The sequence below is a fragment of the Bombina bombina genome, chromosome 6 (assembly GCF_027579735.1).
Source record: "Bombina bombina isolate aBomBom1 chromosome 6, aBomBom1.pri, whole genome shotgun sequence".
In the NCBI taxonomy this organism is placed as follows: Eukaryota; Metazoa; Chordata; class Amphibia; order Anura; family Bombinatoridae; genus Bombina; species Bombina bombina.
Window position 1 is genome coordinate 815,746,218 of NC_069504.1, and position 18,442 is coordinate 815,764,659.

Genomic DNA, 18,442 nt, shown 5'->3' on the forward strand with positions numbered 1-18,442 from the left:
TGTCTTGATGAAAAACAAGAGACATTTAGTAAACCAGCAACACTTTATATTACCCTTATTGTAGACAGTCATAGGTGTCAGTACTAGTGTCACAATTGATTTCTGCATCTCTTCAAAAGAAAAACAATAATGATTTTGGTGGTAGATAAGAACCATAGTCCCAACATGTCTGCCTAAATAAGTGTACACTTATTTAGTTCATAGGATAGCCTTCTGCTTTTTGCAGGCATTCTTGAAGTCCCCCACAGCGTTTGTCCTTACCACCACTAATGGAAGTTTCCATAATTCAACCATCCTTTCTGTGAAGAAGTACTTCAGCAAATTACACCTGAACCTACTACCATTAAATTTGAGATCATGACCCCTTGTTCTGGAATCACTCTTTTTGTGAAAAATACATACAGCCTCAATTTTATTAATCCCCTAATATTCAGTACTTGAAAGTTTCTATCATATCACAATTTTCACTTCTCTAAGCTATACACATTGAGCCATTCCTGGTAAATTTTATTTTTAGACCAATTACCATTTTTGTAGCTCACCCTTGAACACATTCTTATTTAGTTATATCTTTCTGGATATCTGAAAAGGATCTATACAAAAGGTATGATCTCTGTTATGACTACTGTGAGAGCAAACACTCTGGTTATGTCCATGGAAGTTAGGTATCATTATAGCCTTGAGACATGGTTGAATGGGAATGAATAGGGAGAGATCTTTGACTATATATTGTAGTCACAAGTTGGTCTGGTTCCTATGTCTATGACAAAGTACACTGATTCACTTCTGAAATAAGGCACACTTGTTTTCTAGAGAGTGGTCAATAGCCCTCTATTCGGGCAGATGAAGAGATAGAGGATAGCACACCTATAGCAATGAGAACCTGATTCTGCCAGACCTTTCTATGTTTTATGTATCACCAGCGATGCATACAATGATTCAGCCTGAAATATCTCAGCTGAACTTTACTTCTTTCTAAAGAGTGTTCCATTGTTCTCTAGTATTGCAGAATGTGATATAAAGAATGCAATAGAGCTACTATTTACCACACCTGGGAATTAATTTTGCCGGAACCTTTCTAAAGGCATATACCACTAGTGGCGCATTGTAACATTGATGAATGACTAAAGGATCTCTAATTAAAGGCAACGAGAAAGATCAGTGTCTCAAAATAAGAAACTACACAAGGGTATCTCAGGAACTAACCCTTATTTCCTACAACTGACTTGTGTTGTAAATAAAATATTAATGGATGCTGGATAGAGAATAGTACTTTATTGTAGAGCAAAATCTAAAAAAAGTTGATCTATTTATCTATTTTTTTCCAGCTGTTTATTTACAAATATATTACAGTATTACCCTGATATTTTGAGGACTCCTGTTCTCCTGTTCTAAGATCTAGTGTCCCTGAAATGTCACTGTAATTTATGCTATAAACTAATACTTAAAAACAATTGCAAGTTTGTAGCATTCCTCTTTTCATTTCGTTAGTAGCATTTCTCTTTTCATTTCGTTTGTAGCATTTCTCTTTTCATCAAGGGTCAATGGAACCCTAACATAATATAAAATGTTTATGCCCCATAAAACGACTTTGCTGCATACTTTTTTATTCATTATTTATTATACTCCCTTTTTGTGTAATTTATGTTTAAGTTTTGTGGGTTTTCCAATTCAAGCTTAACTGTGCTAAACATCCCTCCTTAATTGGTTTCAGCAGAGTTGATAAGATTACACACTGCAAAACACCGGAGGTTTTGCTAACAAATAAAGAGTGGCTACACCGGTGACATGTCTGGTTTAGCTCATCCAAAAATGGCAAGTGGTGGGTTTGGAATTTGGCTATTGAAAATGAGTGCTACAATTACAAGGTGTTTACTGTCCCTTTAACACTATTTGCATTAAGCTATTTCAGCACCCTGGTAGTTTTATTGCCTTAGTAAATATGAATCCGAGAGCAAAATGGACACAAAAACACTAGGGGCTGCATTTATTAAGCAGCAGATGCTGCTTTGGAGCCCCATCGTTTTAGGTGCACCTGAAATGGAAGTTAAGAAGCAGCGGTCGTAAGCAGACTAAAATCTCCCGATCCGATCCGACCGGGATGATTGACGGCCCCTACTCACCAGAAATGCTTGTGCAATGATAAATTCCGACTGCGTATGCTGTCGGCATTTAGCGAGGTCAAGTGGACTTGATTCGCTACAGCGAATCATGTTCGCTCGCCCTTTAATAAATCTACCCTCATGAATTAACCCCAAATATAGCAAAAGAACTTGCAAAAGAAATAAGCAAGCACTAAAATACAAAAAGCAAACAAAAAATATAAAGTTGAGAATAAGTTACAGCTATTGGCCAAGCAATGAAAAGCCCAAAAGCCTCACCAAGGCGTCTTCAGAGCTTCTGTCCAAGCCTCAGTTTTCTTGCTGGCTTGTGATAAAGTATGTTAGTTGTACCTTAAAGGGTGATATTGTTAAATGTGTCCTAGTATCCTACACCTTTAATAAACACCATAATTTTTTGCTTTTAGCATTTGCAGCCTTTTATGTGAGTGAGTGCCAGGTCAAATCTATTAGATAGATAGATAGATAGATAGATAGATAGATAGATAGATAGATAGATAGACAGATAAATAGGTTTGTAACAATATAACAAATTTTGTAATTAAATTACTTAACCTTTGTTTTTTTTAAATGTCTAAATGTAGAGCTGTCGTGCTGGTTTTGTTTAGTTTTTTTGCACATATACATACATAGAAGAGGTGTTTTTCAAGATGATGTAGACTCACTATATTGTTTCTTCCTTACAGACTTTGCAGAATTCATTTTCCTTGGACTCTTTATGTCCGAAATGTTTATAAAAATGTATGGTCTCGGGACCAGGCCTTATTTTCATTCATCATTTAACTGCTTTGACTGTGCCGTGAGTATAAGCTCTTTAACCTCATCTGAAAGGGCTGGGTGGTGGGTCATTAGTTGTACAATAGTAACAAGAGGGTACTATGTACCTTTATAACCAGGTGAACCACTGGTACCAGGCAGATAGGGGAAAGCATAACAATGAATCTCATATGGAGCCCATCATTATACTGTCATGTAAATATTCAATCTGCTGACCTTTAATATTTAAACTATAGTGTTCAGACATCTGGGATAATTTTTTAATTCTTGGTACCAGGAAACACAATGTCTTGAGCTGACCCTGCTATATTCTGTGTCTAAATTTTATGATTTTTATCAACAATAACTCTGTTAACCACTTTGTGTAATAATGTTGTTATAAGAAGCTTAAAGGGACATGAAACCCAAATTTTATTTTTCATGATTTAGAAAGAGCATGCAATTTTAAACAAGTTTATCATTTACTTCTATTATCTAATTTGCTTCATTCTTTTGATCTCCTTTGCTGAAGAACATATCTAGATAGACTCAGTAGCTGCTGATTGGTGACTGCACATAGATACCTCATGTGATTGGCTCACCCATGTGCATTGCTATTTTTCAACAAAGGATATCTAAAGAATGAAGCAAATAAGATAATAGAAGTAAATTGGAATGTTGTTTAAAATAGGTTTCTCTATATGAATTGTGAAAGAAAATGTTGGGGTTTCATGTCCTTTTAAGATCTGTGCATGCCTTTATGGAAAGAAGCTACGTTTTAGCAAAAGGTACCAGCAAAATGATTTTTACATGAAAATCTAAGTAAATTGAATTATTTTTTTTTAATTTGTAGTTTCTGTCTCAATCAAAATGGATACTAAACCCAAATGTTTTCTTTCATTATTTGGATAGAGCCAGCAATTTTAAGCAACTTTCTAATTTACTCCTATTATTAATTTTTCTTTGTTCTCTTGGGATCTTTATTTGAAAAGTAGAAATAAAAGCTTAGGAACCAGCCCATTTTAGGTTCAGCAACTGGGTTCCGCTTGCTGATTGATGGCTAAATGTACCCACCAATCAGCAAGCACTATCTAGGGTTCTGAACCAAAAATGGGATGGCTCCTAAGTTTTCAATACTGCTTTTTCAATAAAGCTACCAAGAGAATGAAAAAAAAATTGATAATGGGAGTAAATTATAAAGTTGCTTAAAATTGCATGCTCTATCCAAATCACTATGTATCTGAAAATAACAATGCTAAGAAAATAAAGATGCCACTGATTATGTACAATTGCTATATTTGTCAAGCTGTATTCAATACACTTGTAAGTTACTTATTTTTAAAATTGCAAAGCATGCTGGTAAATGTCTGAAGGACGTCAATTGTAGACATGGAGTTGGTTCTTGCCATTTTATGGTGGCAAAGACACAGACAGAAAAGAAGAACCTGTGGTACATTGTAGGCTTTTCCTATACAAAGGAGGGTGGGCAAGAGTGAGCGATGGGACATATATTATGCCATTTATAAATTAGAGTACCCATGACAAAGATAAAAATAACCTCTATATATTGTCAACTTTCAAAACCAGGTTATCACCGGGAGCATCTTCGAGGTGGTGTGGGCAATGGTGAAGCCCGGAACCTCCTTTGGGATCAGCGTCTTAAGAGCCCTCCGTCTGCTGCGCATCTTTAAGGTTACAAAGTATGTGCCTTTCTGTAAAATAAGTCCATTTTTATTTAGTTTCCTTTTTAAGCTCCACCTGGACTTGTCATGTAGTCATAGGCTTGCTAGAGAGATGCATTATATAATGAAAGAGCAGCCATTAATATGATGCAACACCAGGGATGTACAGGTGGCCCTCGTTTTACAACGGTTCAATTTACACCGTTTCAGAATAACAACCTTTTTTTCCAGTCATGTGACTGCTATTGAAAAGCACTGAGAAGCAGTGCATTTATTAAAATAGCCAGTAGGTGGAGCTGTCCTCTTGTGTTGCAGCAAAGCCAAGCAAGCTGAAATTAATCAGTTTAACCAGACCTGAGCTATCAAGCAGATTTCAAAGGAACAAGATCTTCCTGTCTATAAATCAGTCCAGATTGGAATGCATAGAAAGAACTGTTTGCAGAAAAATGCAAGTGAAGTCTGTGTTGTGTGATTATTTTATTAGGTTTATAATGCTGTTTAGCAAATGTTTTTGTTCATTTAACTTAGTGTAATTATATATTCTGTGTTGTGTGATTATTTTATTAGGTTTATAATGCTGTTTAGCATTTAAAGTCTTCATTTCAAAGCTTTAAAAGTAATGTATTAGGTGTTACTTATGACAATTTTGAGAGGGGCCTGGAACCTATCTCCCTCACTTCCCATTGACTTACATTATAAACTGGGTTTCAATTTACAACGGTTTCGATTTACAACCATTCCTTCTGGACCCTAACCCCGGCGTAAACTGAGGGCTACCTGTATTTAGTTTCTTTTTTTCTCTACACAATTCATTGATGCTGCTAGTTGCTTGACGGATGTCATTTGAAAAGTATTCCAAAGTATTCCAAATTTTGGAGTTTCCAGCTCTGAAAATGAGCAGCAAGGAATTAAAATGGCTTTCTTGTGCTCTTTTTTCAGGTTTTTACCCCAGAGCAATACTCAATTAAGAGCAAAGTGACAAATCATCCCAAATCAATACATTGCTTAATCGCTTAAAGTGGACTTGTGATATATTGATGTGTACAGTATACAGTAATAAACAGTGTTTAACCCATTATCAAAACAATCACTGAAAACATTCAAAATTAAATAATTTTATAAAGCATTGAAGAACACAAATTGTGTTATATTCGATAATCAATGTTGAAGGGACACTAAACCCAATTTTTTTCTTTCATGATTCAGATAGAGCATGACATTTTAAGCAACTTTCTAATTTACTCCTATTATCAAAATTTCTTCATTCTCTTGGTATCTTTATTTGAAATGCAAGAATGTAAGTTTAGATGCCGGCCCATTTTTGGGGAACAACCTGGGTTGTCCTTGCTGATTGGTGGATAAATCCATCTACCAATAAAAAAGTGCTTTCCATAGTTCTGAACCCAAAAAAAAACTTAGATGCCTTCTTTTTCAAATAAGGATAGCAAGAGAACGGAGAAAAATTTATAATAGGAGTAAATTAGAAAGTTGCTTAAAATTGCATGCTCTATCTGAATAAATAAAGAAAAAAAATTGGGTTCAGTGTCCCTTTAATTGATAATATAGTTTAAATATATTTAATATGTTCATTTCTTAACAAGGAAGTACATTTATTGTTCAAGTGTAAAATATGTATACCAAAATATATTTTGATATCTGATATCCAATAAACCCTCTGGAGTTACCTGATAATGAGGAAAACATTGGAGTTGGATGTGTTCATAATTTTTTTTTTTAAATCCTCATCTAATGGGGTAAAATCAAAATTGAACTCTCCATAAAATGTTTAAAGGGATGGAAAGGTCAAAATTGATATGTGTATAGGTGCATTTCAATGTGAAATAGAAGCATTTTTGCAATATACTTCCATTAGCAAAAATTCTTTTAATAGAAGTTATTACTATATTTCTGATGCATGCGCACATATGCTGTGAGGGCGCATGCACTAGTATTCAAACACCACACCTTCTCATACAGTCAGTAGTGGCTTGTATGACACAAATAAAGTCATCTCTCTGAGCTTGAATACTGGTGCACAGGATATGTGCGTATGCTGCATAAAAACAGTAAAAACCTTTACTCAAAGCATTTTTGCTAATGGATGTATATTGGAAAACAGCTTCTATCTCAAATTGAAATGCATCTATGTAGATTTAAATTTTGACCTTTCTATTCCTTTAATTAATTGTAGTAATAAAGTTTTTCAGTGTACATTCATTGTTTATTTTTCCATTGTTTCCACTTATCCTGCAACATTCTACACAGTAATTGCTTAATCTGAGCAGAAGCTTATTTATATCAGTCTCTAACAGGTGTAAATTACTGCAATTTATTTATATGTCCATGTATATATATTGTGTCATTGTAAATTATCCTAAATAAATTATAGATTAACATAGTAGATACTAGATATATGCAATGCTCTAATTGACATACATTTACTTACAGCTTAATACCAAATAAATAAATAAAGAATAAAATACATTGAAAAGATTATATATAACTTGCTTAGAACCTAGAATGTTCTAAAAAGGAAATAACTTGCAAAAAGGGAGACTTTGCACATTTATCCTGTTTACTCAGTGGGATAATTTCTAATAGATTAATGGGCTACTGTCTAATAGTTCTGCATTGTTCTTTTACTTCCTCATTGGCTGAGATCACGATCCTCTAGGGTGTGGCAATGTGTCAGATTAGCATAGAAGACAAATTACTAACAGTCTCAGATATTCACAAGCCAGTTTTTTATAACATTGTCCTGAGATACTGCATAAGAACATCATCAAACTTGTATCCTGTTGATAACAACCCTTGTAGTTCTTTTACACCAATTGTAGATTGTCTTACTATTATACAACACCCTTCTGAACTGTAAAAACTGTAGATTATATCTTAGATTTTAAGAAATACACAAGATATGAAGATATGTTGCTGTAACACATTTTTAATAGGATATACGTTTTTAGATCAGAGAAGTCTGGTGCCTATAGCAAAGATGTAGCAGAAAACAAATGACAAAATACTTTAGTGAATAGCATGATAAATTTAGCTTACAATTGCTATGGAGAATCAGCACACCGTATCTCATGTCACCGATTGACGGAAAGTAGACAGCTTTGATTTAAAAAATGCATATGTTCCTGTCAAGTCCAACAAAGTCTATTATATATGTCTATATATATATCCCTTTACTGTTTTAGCATAGAATGTTGGTAATATTTTGGTTGTAAGGGATACATTTTATTTTTAGCATGGAGTGTTGGTTATATTTTGATCCTTAACTTTTTATGCATTAAGTTCTATAATTTCACTCCATTTTTCACTTCCAACACCACTAAAAATCTAATTTTGAAATAGAATTTACGCAAATTTATAATGAAAAAGTATGATGTTGCCTTCGAGCACAGATGAACAGTCATAATTTAATGTATGTGAAATAAGCCTATATGCATATTTTCAGAAGCCAATAAATTCTATTTAGAACCTGTCTCATTAAATACAATTTATTAAATGGACTATTCAATTACAATTAAACAAAATGATGGTAGTGAGAAAGGGAAATTAAACAGTATGAGATTATCTCACTCTCTTACTTAGAACAATTAGAGACAAAGGCCTCTAGTTAACAAAGTCTGGCGGACCTGATCCGACAGTGCGGGTCAGGTCTGCCAGACCTCGCTGAATACGGAGAGCAATACGCTCGCCGTATTCAGCATTGCACCAGCAGCTCACAAGAGCTGCTGGTGCAACGCCGCCCCCTGCAGACTCGCGGCCAATGGGCCGCCAGCAGAGGGGTGTCAATCAACCCGATCGTACTAGATCGGGTTGATTTCCGGCAATGTCAGTCCGCCTGCTCAGAGCAGGCGGACAGGTTATGGAGCAGCGGTCTTTGTGACCGCTGCTTCATAACTGCTGTTTCTGGCGAGCCTGCAGGCTCGCCAGAAACACGGGGCATCAAGCGCCATATGGAGCTTGATACATATGCCCCAAATTAGGCTGTGTGGAACATACAGTTACCTAAGAGAGTTTGCACACAGCATCGTTTGAACAGTTTCTTTTATAGCCTGTTTCATGTATGTCCCTAAGAGACAAAGAGATAATTAGAAAACTAGTTCAAATGAGGCAGAGCCCATTACTTTATTGAAACTAATCCTTTACACTTGTATCTTCAATATTTAAATAACTAATATAATTGTAAAAAATACATCTACATATTATTCTAAGGCTAATCTTTGATACATTAATACATCAATCACGTATTTAGTGTTTAATATCTTCTTAAACTGTATTGGGAATTTGTTTTTTAACATAGGTTATGTTATTACTTAAAGGGATACTAAACCCAATTTTTTTATTTCATGATTCAGATAGAGCATGAGATTTTAAGCACCTTTCTAATTTACTCCTATTATCAATTTTTCTTTGTTCTCATGCTATCTTGATTTGAAAAAGCAGTACTGTAAGCTTTAGAGCCGGACCATTTTTTGTTCAGAGCCTGGGTAGCACTTGCTGATTTGTGGCTAAATGTAGCAAACCAATCAGCAAGCTCTACCAAGGTGCTGAACTAAAAATGGGCCGGTTCCTAACCTTTTATTACTACTTGATTTTTCAAATCAAGATAACATGAGAACAAAGAAAAATTGATAATAGGAGTAAATTAGAAAGTTGCTTAAAATTGCATGCTCTATCTGAATCATGAAAGAAAAAAATGTGGGGTTAGTATCCCTTTAAAATGCCATAATAAAAAAATAGAACTTTGTAAAATATAAAATTCACCTGAGTCCAATTAGGAACTTCACATTACACAATTATCTTTTAATTTTTTTTTTAAATGATGGGTAGAAATGGATAAATGTTGGCGGCATTTGTTTCTTGTTTGATTCCAAACATCTATAATTTGTTTTTGCAAAAAAATAATACTAATAATAGTTGAATATCAAATATAACATTTTACATTTTAGTGTAATATTTGAATTTGATATTGTTTTACAGAAATATTTGAATGGCTAAACAAATAATAATGTGAACATATATTCCAGCATTCAGATGTTAAAATTCGGACGTTTTCCTATCCCTAGAGGCTTTGTTTTAATAAAAGAACAAATTAAAGGGACATAAAACAAGTTGGGATAGAGACAAAATATAATAATATGTACTTCAATTACTTTACCTGCAAATTTATACTGCAGTGCCTCGCCATTAACCCTTTATTTTTAGTTTCTGAATTGTACAGCTCGAACTCCCCCCACACATTTTCCTTCTATGGCTGTATCTATATCCATTGTTCTTTTAATAAAATGCAAAAGTGAATAGGGAGTATCTGCTGGAGCCTGCCTAGAAGCTGCAAACTGTAATTCATTTTGCTTATTTTTTTAAATTAATTTAAAATACTTGGCAGTAATTTTTAAGCAATTTTCTTATGCAAACTATTTTGAATTAATTAGCCCTTTTAGGATATGCACAGGTCTCAACCTGTTTTATCTCCCTTTAATTGTATTTATATCCATTTATTCATAAACTGACATCATAGGTTTTACAGATAATTTTAGATAGGCAGTGTTACTTTATACATATTTTACTAATCTAAAGTTTCTCCCTTTAGATACTGGGCTTCTCTTCGTAACCTGGTGATTTCCTTGCTCAGCTCTATGAAGTCCATCATCAGTCTGCTGTTCCTGCTCTTCCTTTTTATTGTTGTCTTTGCCTTACTGGGGATGCAGCTGTTCGGTGGCCAGTAAGTAGACTTGTATGTTGCTTGCAAAGACACACCAGAGTTCTGAGATTTAAAATATGTATTTGCAATTGAGTGCCGTGGATACAACAGCTTTACTGTGCCCATTGGCTGTTCTGGGGGCTGCTGTAGGGCGCCCAACTCTGACATGCTTACCAGTGATGGTCCTATTGGTGTACATAGGGTTAAAAAGGCACCCCATCTCTTTTTTGAGGATTAAATTGAAAATTCCCCCTCCCTGTTGCGGTTCTTTCACACCTGGCTATAACATACCCCAACCACATAGCCATGCCCCTTGACTGTCCAGCTTTGCCCACTTCACACCCACAACCCTGCTTCTAACCATGGGCCACCTGGCTTGGTCTCCAGTTTCCTGGTCCTGCATGGAGCTCTACAGGGTATTTGTGCTTTACCACCTTAAATTGTATTTCTGGAACCACCACTGCTTAGCACAATGTTTTTGGTAGATGGGTTGAGGTGGATTTAATGAAGAAAATCAAGAAAAAGTAGTTGACAATTATGACTTCCCACCCCAATACCAATATTGAACTTTGTGGTAATATTTCAAGCTTTTAATATCTAGAACCACCCCAACATGTGACCAACCTACACAGAACTTGAGTCTTTCCAAAATGCCAAGATGATACAGAAGATATCGCTGCCAGTGCAGTATCTTTAACTGTTTTTCTCTTTCTTATCAACAGGTTTAATTTTGAAGAAAAAACACCTTCTACAAATTTTGACAACTTCCCAGCAGCAATAATGACAGTGTTCCAGGTAAAATTGTCAGCTCACTTTCTGGGACTACTAATGGACTCATGGAATTTAGTGTGTTTGTGTGTATATATATATATATATATATACAGTACACACATATATACAAAATATAATATTTAATATTAGTTTATGTTGTATTGTTCTTATTATTTGTGAAATGTGAATTAATATATATATGTGTGTGTGCAGTGTGTATACTGTGTGTGTGTATATATATATATATATATATGGCATCTGGTAATTATAGTATAATGTGTAGTATACTCAGTAGAACAATATTATAGCTATTATCCAATTTATGTAAAAAGCAAAAAAGCATAATTTCCATTGTTATTCCAAAAATTTGTTTACTTTCCTATATATATATATTTTTTTAATTTTGTATCATGATAACCAATTGTTTATTGTAATTTAACATCAATAAGTGATATTAAATTATCTTAAAGTGACATAAAAGTACAAAATTAAAGTTTCATGATTCGAATAAAGTGTACGATTTAAAGAAAAAAAAAAACTTTCGAGTTTACTCTTCTATTCTAAAATGAAAGTTGTTGAGTGCAAAATATGCTTGAATGCCGTTTTTTTCTGTTATGTCTATTTATGCATAGTAAGAAAAAAAATTGTAATTTACTTTTTTATATTTTTACCATTTCTCTGTTATTTAGTTTCAAAATTGTGGATTTTTCAATTCTCGCCTAGTGCGCTATGGGTTTTTTCTGGCTCCCTAGAGCGTCTTCGGCCTCTCTAGCCCCACCAGTCAAGGACTGGTGAGTCTAGAGAGGCTGAAGACTCTCTAGGGAGCCGGAAAATAACGATATCGCACTTGCGCTACAGTTTACGCGCCACTCGTAATCTAGGAGTCTTGTTAGTGCACATGGCAGGCTTCACAAATTGAAACCTTCTATTTATCTTTATATAATTGTCACCAACATAAATTATCAGATAAAGAACTACAAAGCAAGAAAACTTTTTCTAAGAAAATGGCTATGGCTGGTACTACTCTAGTAACAAGTTTGTATTGGTTCGTACAAATGAACGTTTGGCTTTTGCAAAACATTTGCAAGCAAGAACTTAATGCATTCAATTTTCCACGTTATTTTTTAATTTACAGGAACACTGCAGAACAATTGTGTAATAACAACGTGTCCCTTTAACCACTATCACAATTAAAAGGATGTGAAACCAAATAAAACATGCTGTTTATTAAAGGGACTCTAAACACTAAATACACGTCATGCACCTCCCTCTAATCATGGGTGCTGCCATATTGAAGCCTAGGTTACACGGCAGTTATCTGAAGGAGAGTTGCTGCACATGCGCAAACTCATCAGCACTAAAGTGTAGTAAAAGATAGATTTCAACATGGTGGCATCCATCACTAGAGGGAGGCAGGAATAGCCTCAATACTATGCTTACGTAGTTAGTGTTTAATGTCCTTTTAACATGTGAACTGAGCATGTGCAACGTCTTAAACATTTACAAAAACAGATGAAGACCTAAGTAAAGTTTCTTGAAAAATCATTTATCTCTGTTTTAACTGGTCCATCTTCTAGTAAACCTGCAATAATATGTAACAAAAGTGTTTTCTAATGTATTGGAATATTCATGTGGAACAGTGCACTTACAATGGATAGGATTTGTATTAATGTCACTAATGCATTTGAAAACTTTGAGATAAATGGGATATTGTTGGGTTTTTGAACAGGTTGGAATATAGGTTTGAATCTGTAAATCCCACAAAAGCCACTTCTGCGATAAGACTTTGATGGATTGGAATCGAGCTTAGGCACGTCAATTCTAATTGATAAACTATATGGCATCACATATAACAAAATATTCTAATATTTATAATATCTGTCATAAGATATGACATAATATTCCAGTATATGTGCACCAAGAAATATTTAAATTACTGTAACGTTCATAATGAATGGATCGTGACTCAGTTGCAGTCATTCCAGGATCCTAAAGCAGCAGACGGATATAAATTGATATATTGATGTTAATCAATACTCCTTTAGTCACTCTGTTCAGATTTGAAATGGTTTTCATTACTTTACTAGAAGCATTTCCTGTGAATCAGTATTTGCAATTAAATTCCAGAAACTGATTTATTTCTTTAACAGGTTCTTGTGACTCATTGTGACTAAAAGAACATTGACAGATGACATTGTAAGAAAGACAAATAAAAAGAATGGCAGCTCATGAGAAACTGATGGGCTTTGACCTAGTAGATACACTAATACCTTTTGTATCATACATCTTCCTTCTGTTTATTAGACAGTTTGCTTATATTTCTTCATTTGTTTTGATTGTTTCAATGTGTGTCAAACTGTAGTATTTGTGCAACAAAAATAGTTCTGATCTTAGCATTCCAGGGTGTTTGTCAACTGATGTCATTTAGGGGGTCAATCACAATTTTTTGAATATTTGCTCTTGATAACTCGGTTTCAGTTTAATTCAGTATGGGAAACCACATGATCAGAATCCAAAATGGATTCAGCCACCAAAACCAAAAGCCCACCGGTTTTCAATAGTAAAGTTCCCTAAAATGTGTTTTGGGTTGTTAAAGGGACACTGTACCCAAAATTTTTCTTTCGTGATTCAGATTGAGCATGAAATTTTAAGCAATTTTCTAATTTACTCCTATCAAATTTTCTTCATTCTCTTGGTATCTTTATTTGAAATGCAAGAATGTAAGTTTAGATGCCGGCCCATTTTTGGTGAACAACCTGGGTTGTCCTTGCTGATTGGTGGATAAATTCATCCACCAATAAAAAAGTGCTGTTCAGAGTACTGAAACCAAAAAAAACCTTAGATGCCTTCTTTTTCAAATAATGATAGCAAGAGAACGAAGAAAAATTGATAATAGGAGTAAATTAGAAAGTTGCTTAAAATTGCATGCTCTTTCTGAATTACAAAAGAGAAAATTTAGGTACAGTGTCCCTTTAAGTACTTGCCATCAGGATCAAAACTGGGAAGCTAACAGAAACTGGTATATACAGTGGATCTTTCATACCTCTTAGGTTTACAGAACAGTTCTTTTAAATTAACTCCTTTGTTCAGTGTGTACTCATTTATTGTAATTTTAATCCATTCTGATCACTTCTAAACGATATTAATTCCATTTGTATATAGGCATGATGGGTATACTGCCAATGGTTGCTCAATGATAATTTTGGCACATTAAGGGCGAGATTACAAGTAATGTGCTAATTTTTCCCCCTGCTCATGCGCAAATTAAACTTTTTAAAGCAGCCGGTTACAAGTTGTAAGTAAATTGTTTGCGCACGAGCGAAACCCAATGCCCGCTTACTTCAGGACCACCTTAACACCTACAGCGCTAAACCCGAAGGTAGCTATGAATATTTTACATTCCAATGTTTTTTCACATAGAAGAAAATGTTCTTTTTATTTATAACTATATATATATATATATATATATATATATATATATATATATATATATGTGTGATTAATTTTTAGGAAAATAAATAAAATGTTGTGCAAACGGGATCTTGTCTTCATGTACGTGATTTCAAAAGAAACTGTGCATTTGTTACTGGGTTTTCAAAAGGAACCTCTACTTTGTGACCGGACTTTCAATTGGGATTGTATCTTAGTGACTGCAAATTCAATAATGTAGCCACAAAAACTGAAAACCGCACTGTCGCGAATGTGTTTTGACTTTGCAGTGTGATCCTGTTTGAAAGACTGGTCTTGAAGGCTTTAGTTCATTCTGAAATCCCAGTCATTAAAGGGTGATCCAGCTTGAAAGCCTGGTTGTGAAGACCCATGTACTGTCGTGACAATCATGACAATAAAAGTGTGCATTAGAAACAAACATTTAAAGAAAGAGATGGACTATACACCATTTCTATATGTTGGGGTCCAGATCTCACTTTTCCTGAAGATCCTCTTAGCTGTACAGGATATCACGTACTCAATACATATGTAAATTTACATATATACGTATGTAAATATGTGCCCTGCTTATTGCAGGCAAGCTATATGAATAGAGCTTTAAGGAATCGAGACCTTGTATACAAATATACCTCTTAAATGTTGCCTGTGGCCATTTCAGGGGCTTTAGAAACCTGAACCTAAGGGTCTTGGCCCAAAAAGAAATTGAGTCCATGTGGCAGGCAACAGACAAGAACCGTTGGAGTTGAGTTAGTGAAGCATCTGACAAGAAATGTCAGGATTCATACTGTTAAAGCAGATGGTAGCTACAAACTGCTATTTGTTTGTTTGGTTAATGCTAGCAAAAAATACTAATTTGTGAAACATTAAGCTAGAAATCAAAGTCATCACATGTAGGCTGCTGTGGGAAAGATTGAGCTTCCAATGATTATTATTATTATGATATTCTGAGTATATAAATGTGTATCCATGTTTTAAAGCCTTTTATGTTGGCTTTCTTGGTCTGAGTAAATGGAATTGGATTCTTTGTTAACTTAGAAAACTTAAATGGACATTAAACACTTAACACAGAGGGGCATATGTATCAAGCTCCGAATGGAGCTTGATGCCCCGTGTTTCTGGCGCTCGCCAGAAACAGCAGTTATGAAGCAGCGGTCAAAAAGGCCGCTGCTCCATAACCTGTCCGCCTGTTCTGAGCAGGCGGACAGACATCACCGATCGGGTTGATTGACACCCCCCTTCTGATTGGCCACGAGTCTGCAGGGGGCGGCGTTGCACCAGCAGCTCTTGTGAGCTGCTGGTGCAATGCTGAATACGGCAAGTGTATTGCTCGCCGTATTCAGCGAGGTCTGTCGGACCTGATCCGCACTGTCGGATCAGGTCCGACAGACCTTCATAACTAGAGGCCATTTTATGAGCATAGTACTGAGATAATTTACCACCTCTTGTCTTGGGTGCCACCATGTTGAAATCTAGCTGTTATGGTGCTGACCTGTTTGCATATACCTGCTGTGTGCTCTAGGTTTCAAAATGGCAGCACCCATAATTATAGGGAGGTGCACAAAATGTATTTAGTATTTTTGAAAGCATATTTTTTTGTATATGCTGCCATCTTAATGGGTGAAAGGAAAGTAACTTCTTGTTTTGGTCAGCCATCTTGGATGGAAATAAAATAAACTACTATGTGCAAGATTACAAGTGTGGAGCTAATTGGTGCCTGCACACATTTGACTCTTGTGATTGGCTAACTAGATGTGTTCAGCTAGCTGCAGTGCCAGTAGTGCAATGCTGTTCCTTTTAGCAAAGGATAACAAGAAGACAAAGCAAATTTGATCATGGAAGTAAATTCGAAAGTTGTTTAAAATTGTATGTTCTATCCAAACCATGAAAGAAAATTTTGGGGTTTCCCTTCCCTTTAACCTTATTTCAGAAGTTGAAAGTAAAGGTGATCGCATGAACGCAATCGCATTTTACGCTCAAACTTTTTATACAAGCTCAAAGCTCGCGTAAAAGGATTGCGCTTGAAAAAAAGTTGCACTAAACACAAAAAAAAATTTAAGTTTCATGACCTACACTATCCACCCTCAACACTATTAACCCCTAATCCACCACATCCTCCATCGCAAACTATACCGCTACATTATTAACCCCTAATCCACCATAACCCCCATCACTATTAACCCCTAAACTGCCATAGCCCTCACCGCAATAATCCCTACACTAATTAACCTTTAATTTGCCACATCCCCCATCGCAAACTACTCTGCTGCACTATTAACTGATAAACCACAGTAACCCCTAATCTGCCATTACCCTCACCCTAATAACCCCAACACTACTTAACCCCCTAACAGCTAAACCCAAGATCCCTAACCTAAGACCCCCTCTGTTACAAAAAATAAAAAAACACTACCAGTAAAAAAAAATACTAAAAATAAAAAAATACTAAAAAAGCCCTATCCTAAAACTAAAGTACCCTCAAAATCGCCATGAAAATAGTTAAGATCACTTTTTTGCAAAAGAGCTATAATCACTTAAACTAGGGCAATTCCTTTTAGTTTAAGTTTTATTAAAGATAGTTTTTTATTTTTGCAGTTATTTTAGGTTTTTTTTAGGGGTACTTTAGTTTTAGGATAGGGATATTTTTAGTAGCGTTTTTATTGTTGGTAAAAAAAAAAAATTAATAGTTTTTTTTATTTTTTGTAATTTAGGGGGTCTTAGATTAGGGGTCTTGGGGAGGGTTAGCTGTTATGTAGTTAAAAAGTGTAGGGGTTATTGCAGTGGGGGTAATGGCAGTTTAGGGGTTAAGTAGTGAAGGGGTTATTGTGGGTTGTGGCGGTTTAAGGGAATAATAGTTTAGCGGGTTTATTGTGGTGGGGGTTGTGGCAGTTTAGGGGTTAATAGTGTAAGGGTTAATATCGATGGGGGATGTGGTGCAATAGGAGTTAATAATGTAGCGGGGTTAAAGGAGTTGGGGGATGTGGCAATTTAGGGGTTATTAGAGTAAGGGGATTTATTGTGATGGGGGTTAGCATGCAAGTATAGGTGTTTCTAATTTTGCTGCTCTATTGAAATCAATGGGGTTATTGTTATAATGCGAGCGCAATATCCAGTGGTTAACTTTTTGTGTGTCAGGTTTCAAAATGTTTGCTTACAACTTGTAGTACCAGCCCTACCTGACGCACTCAAAAAGTTAACTTCTAGCATTAACTTCCCTATGCGAAATTGATAGTGCTGATGATTAAGTAGTTTTTCTGACTGTGCTACACATAAATCCATTCACAGATTGATGTAGATATAAACACAATTGATTTGCTTTTGCAGGTGCAAAAATTTGCAATGAATAATCGGTCACATAATGTTGCCTTTTAATGTCAAACTATTGGAATTTGAAAAGATCCTTTAGATATTTTAGGGATAGGAAAGTCAATATTAAAGTCGCATGATTCAGATAGAGCATGTGATTTTAAGACACTTAATTCACTTCTATTTTCAAATGTGTTTTGTTTTTTAAAGGACCAGTAAACACAGTAGATTTGCATAATCAACAAACGCAAGATAACAAGACAATACAATAGCATTTACTCTGAATTTCAAATGAGTAGTAGATTTTTTTCTAACACATTTCAAAGTTATGTATATTTCCACTCCCCCTGTACCATGTGATAGCAATCAGCCAATCACAAATGCACATACGTATAGTCTGAGTTCTTGCACATGCTCAGTAGGAGCTGGTAACTCAAAAAAGTGTACATATAAAAGACTGTGCACATTTTTTTTAATGGAAGTAAATTGGAAAGTTGTTTAAAATTACATGCTGTATCTGAATCATGAAAATGTAATAAAACCTGAGTGTCCCTTTAAGTATCCCTTGTTTAAAAAGAATACACACATATCCTACACTAGTGGGAGTTAGCTTCTGATTGGTGCCAGCACACATTTGTTTCTTGTGA

At 35.1% G+C, this 18,442-nt stretch overlaps 1 protein-coding gene across 1 annotated transcript in view; it reads left to right on the top strand.

Annotated features, from left to right (window-relative positions):
• CACNA1A (calcium voltage-gated channel subunit alpha1 A) overlaps positions 1-18,442 on the top strand; it is a 632,851-nt gene that overhangs the window by 248,541 nt on the left and 365,868 nt on the right. Inside the window, exons 11-14 of the mRNA XM_053718181.1 lie at positions 2,807-2,919; positions 4,464-4,576; positions 10,161-10,292; positions 10,994-11,066. Coding sequence (XP_053574156.1) covers positions 2,807-2,919; positions 4,464-4,576; positions 10,161-10,292; positions 10,994-11,066 — 431 coding nt within the window. The remainder of the gene's footprint in view (positions 1-2,806; positions 2,920-4,463; positions 4,577-10,160; positions 10,293-10,993; positions 11,067-18,442) is intronic.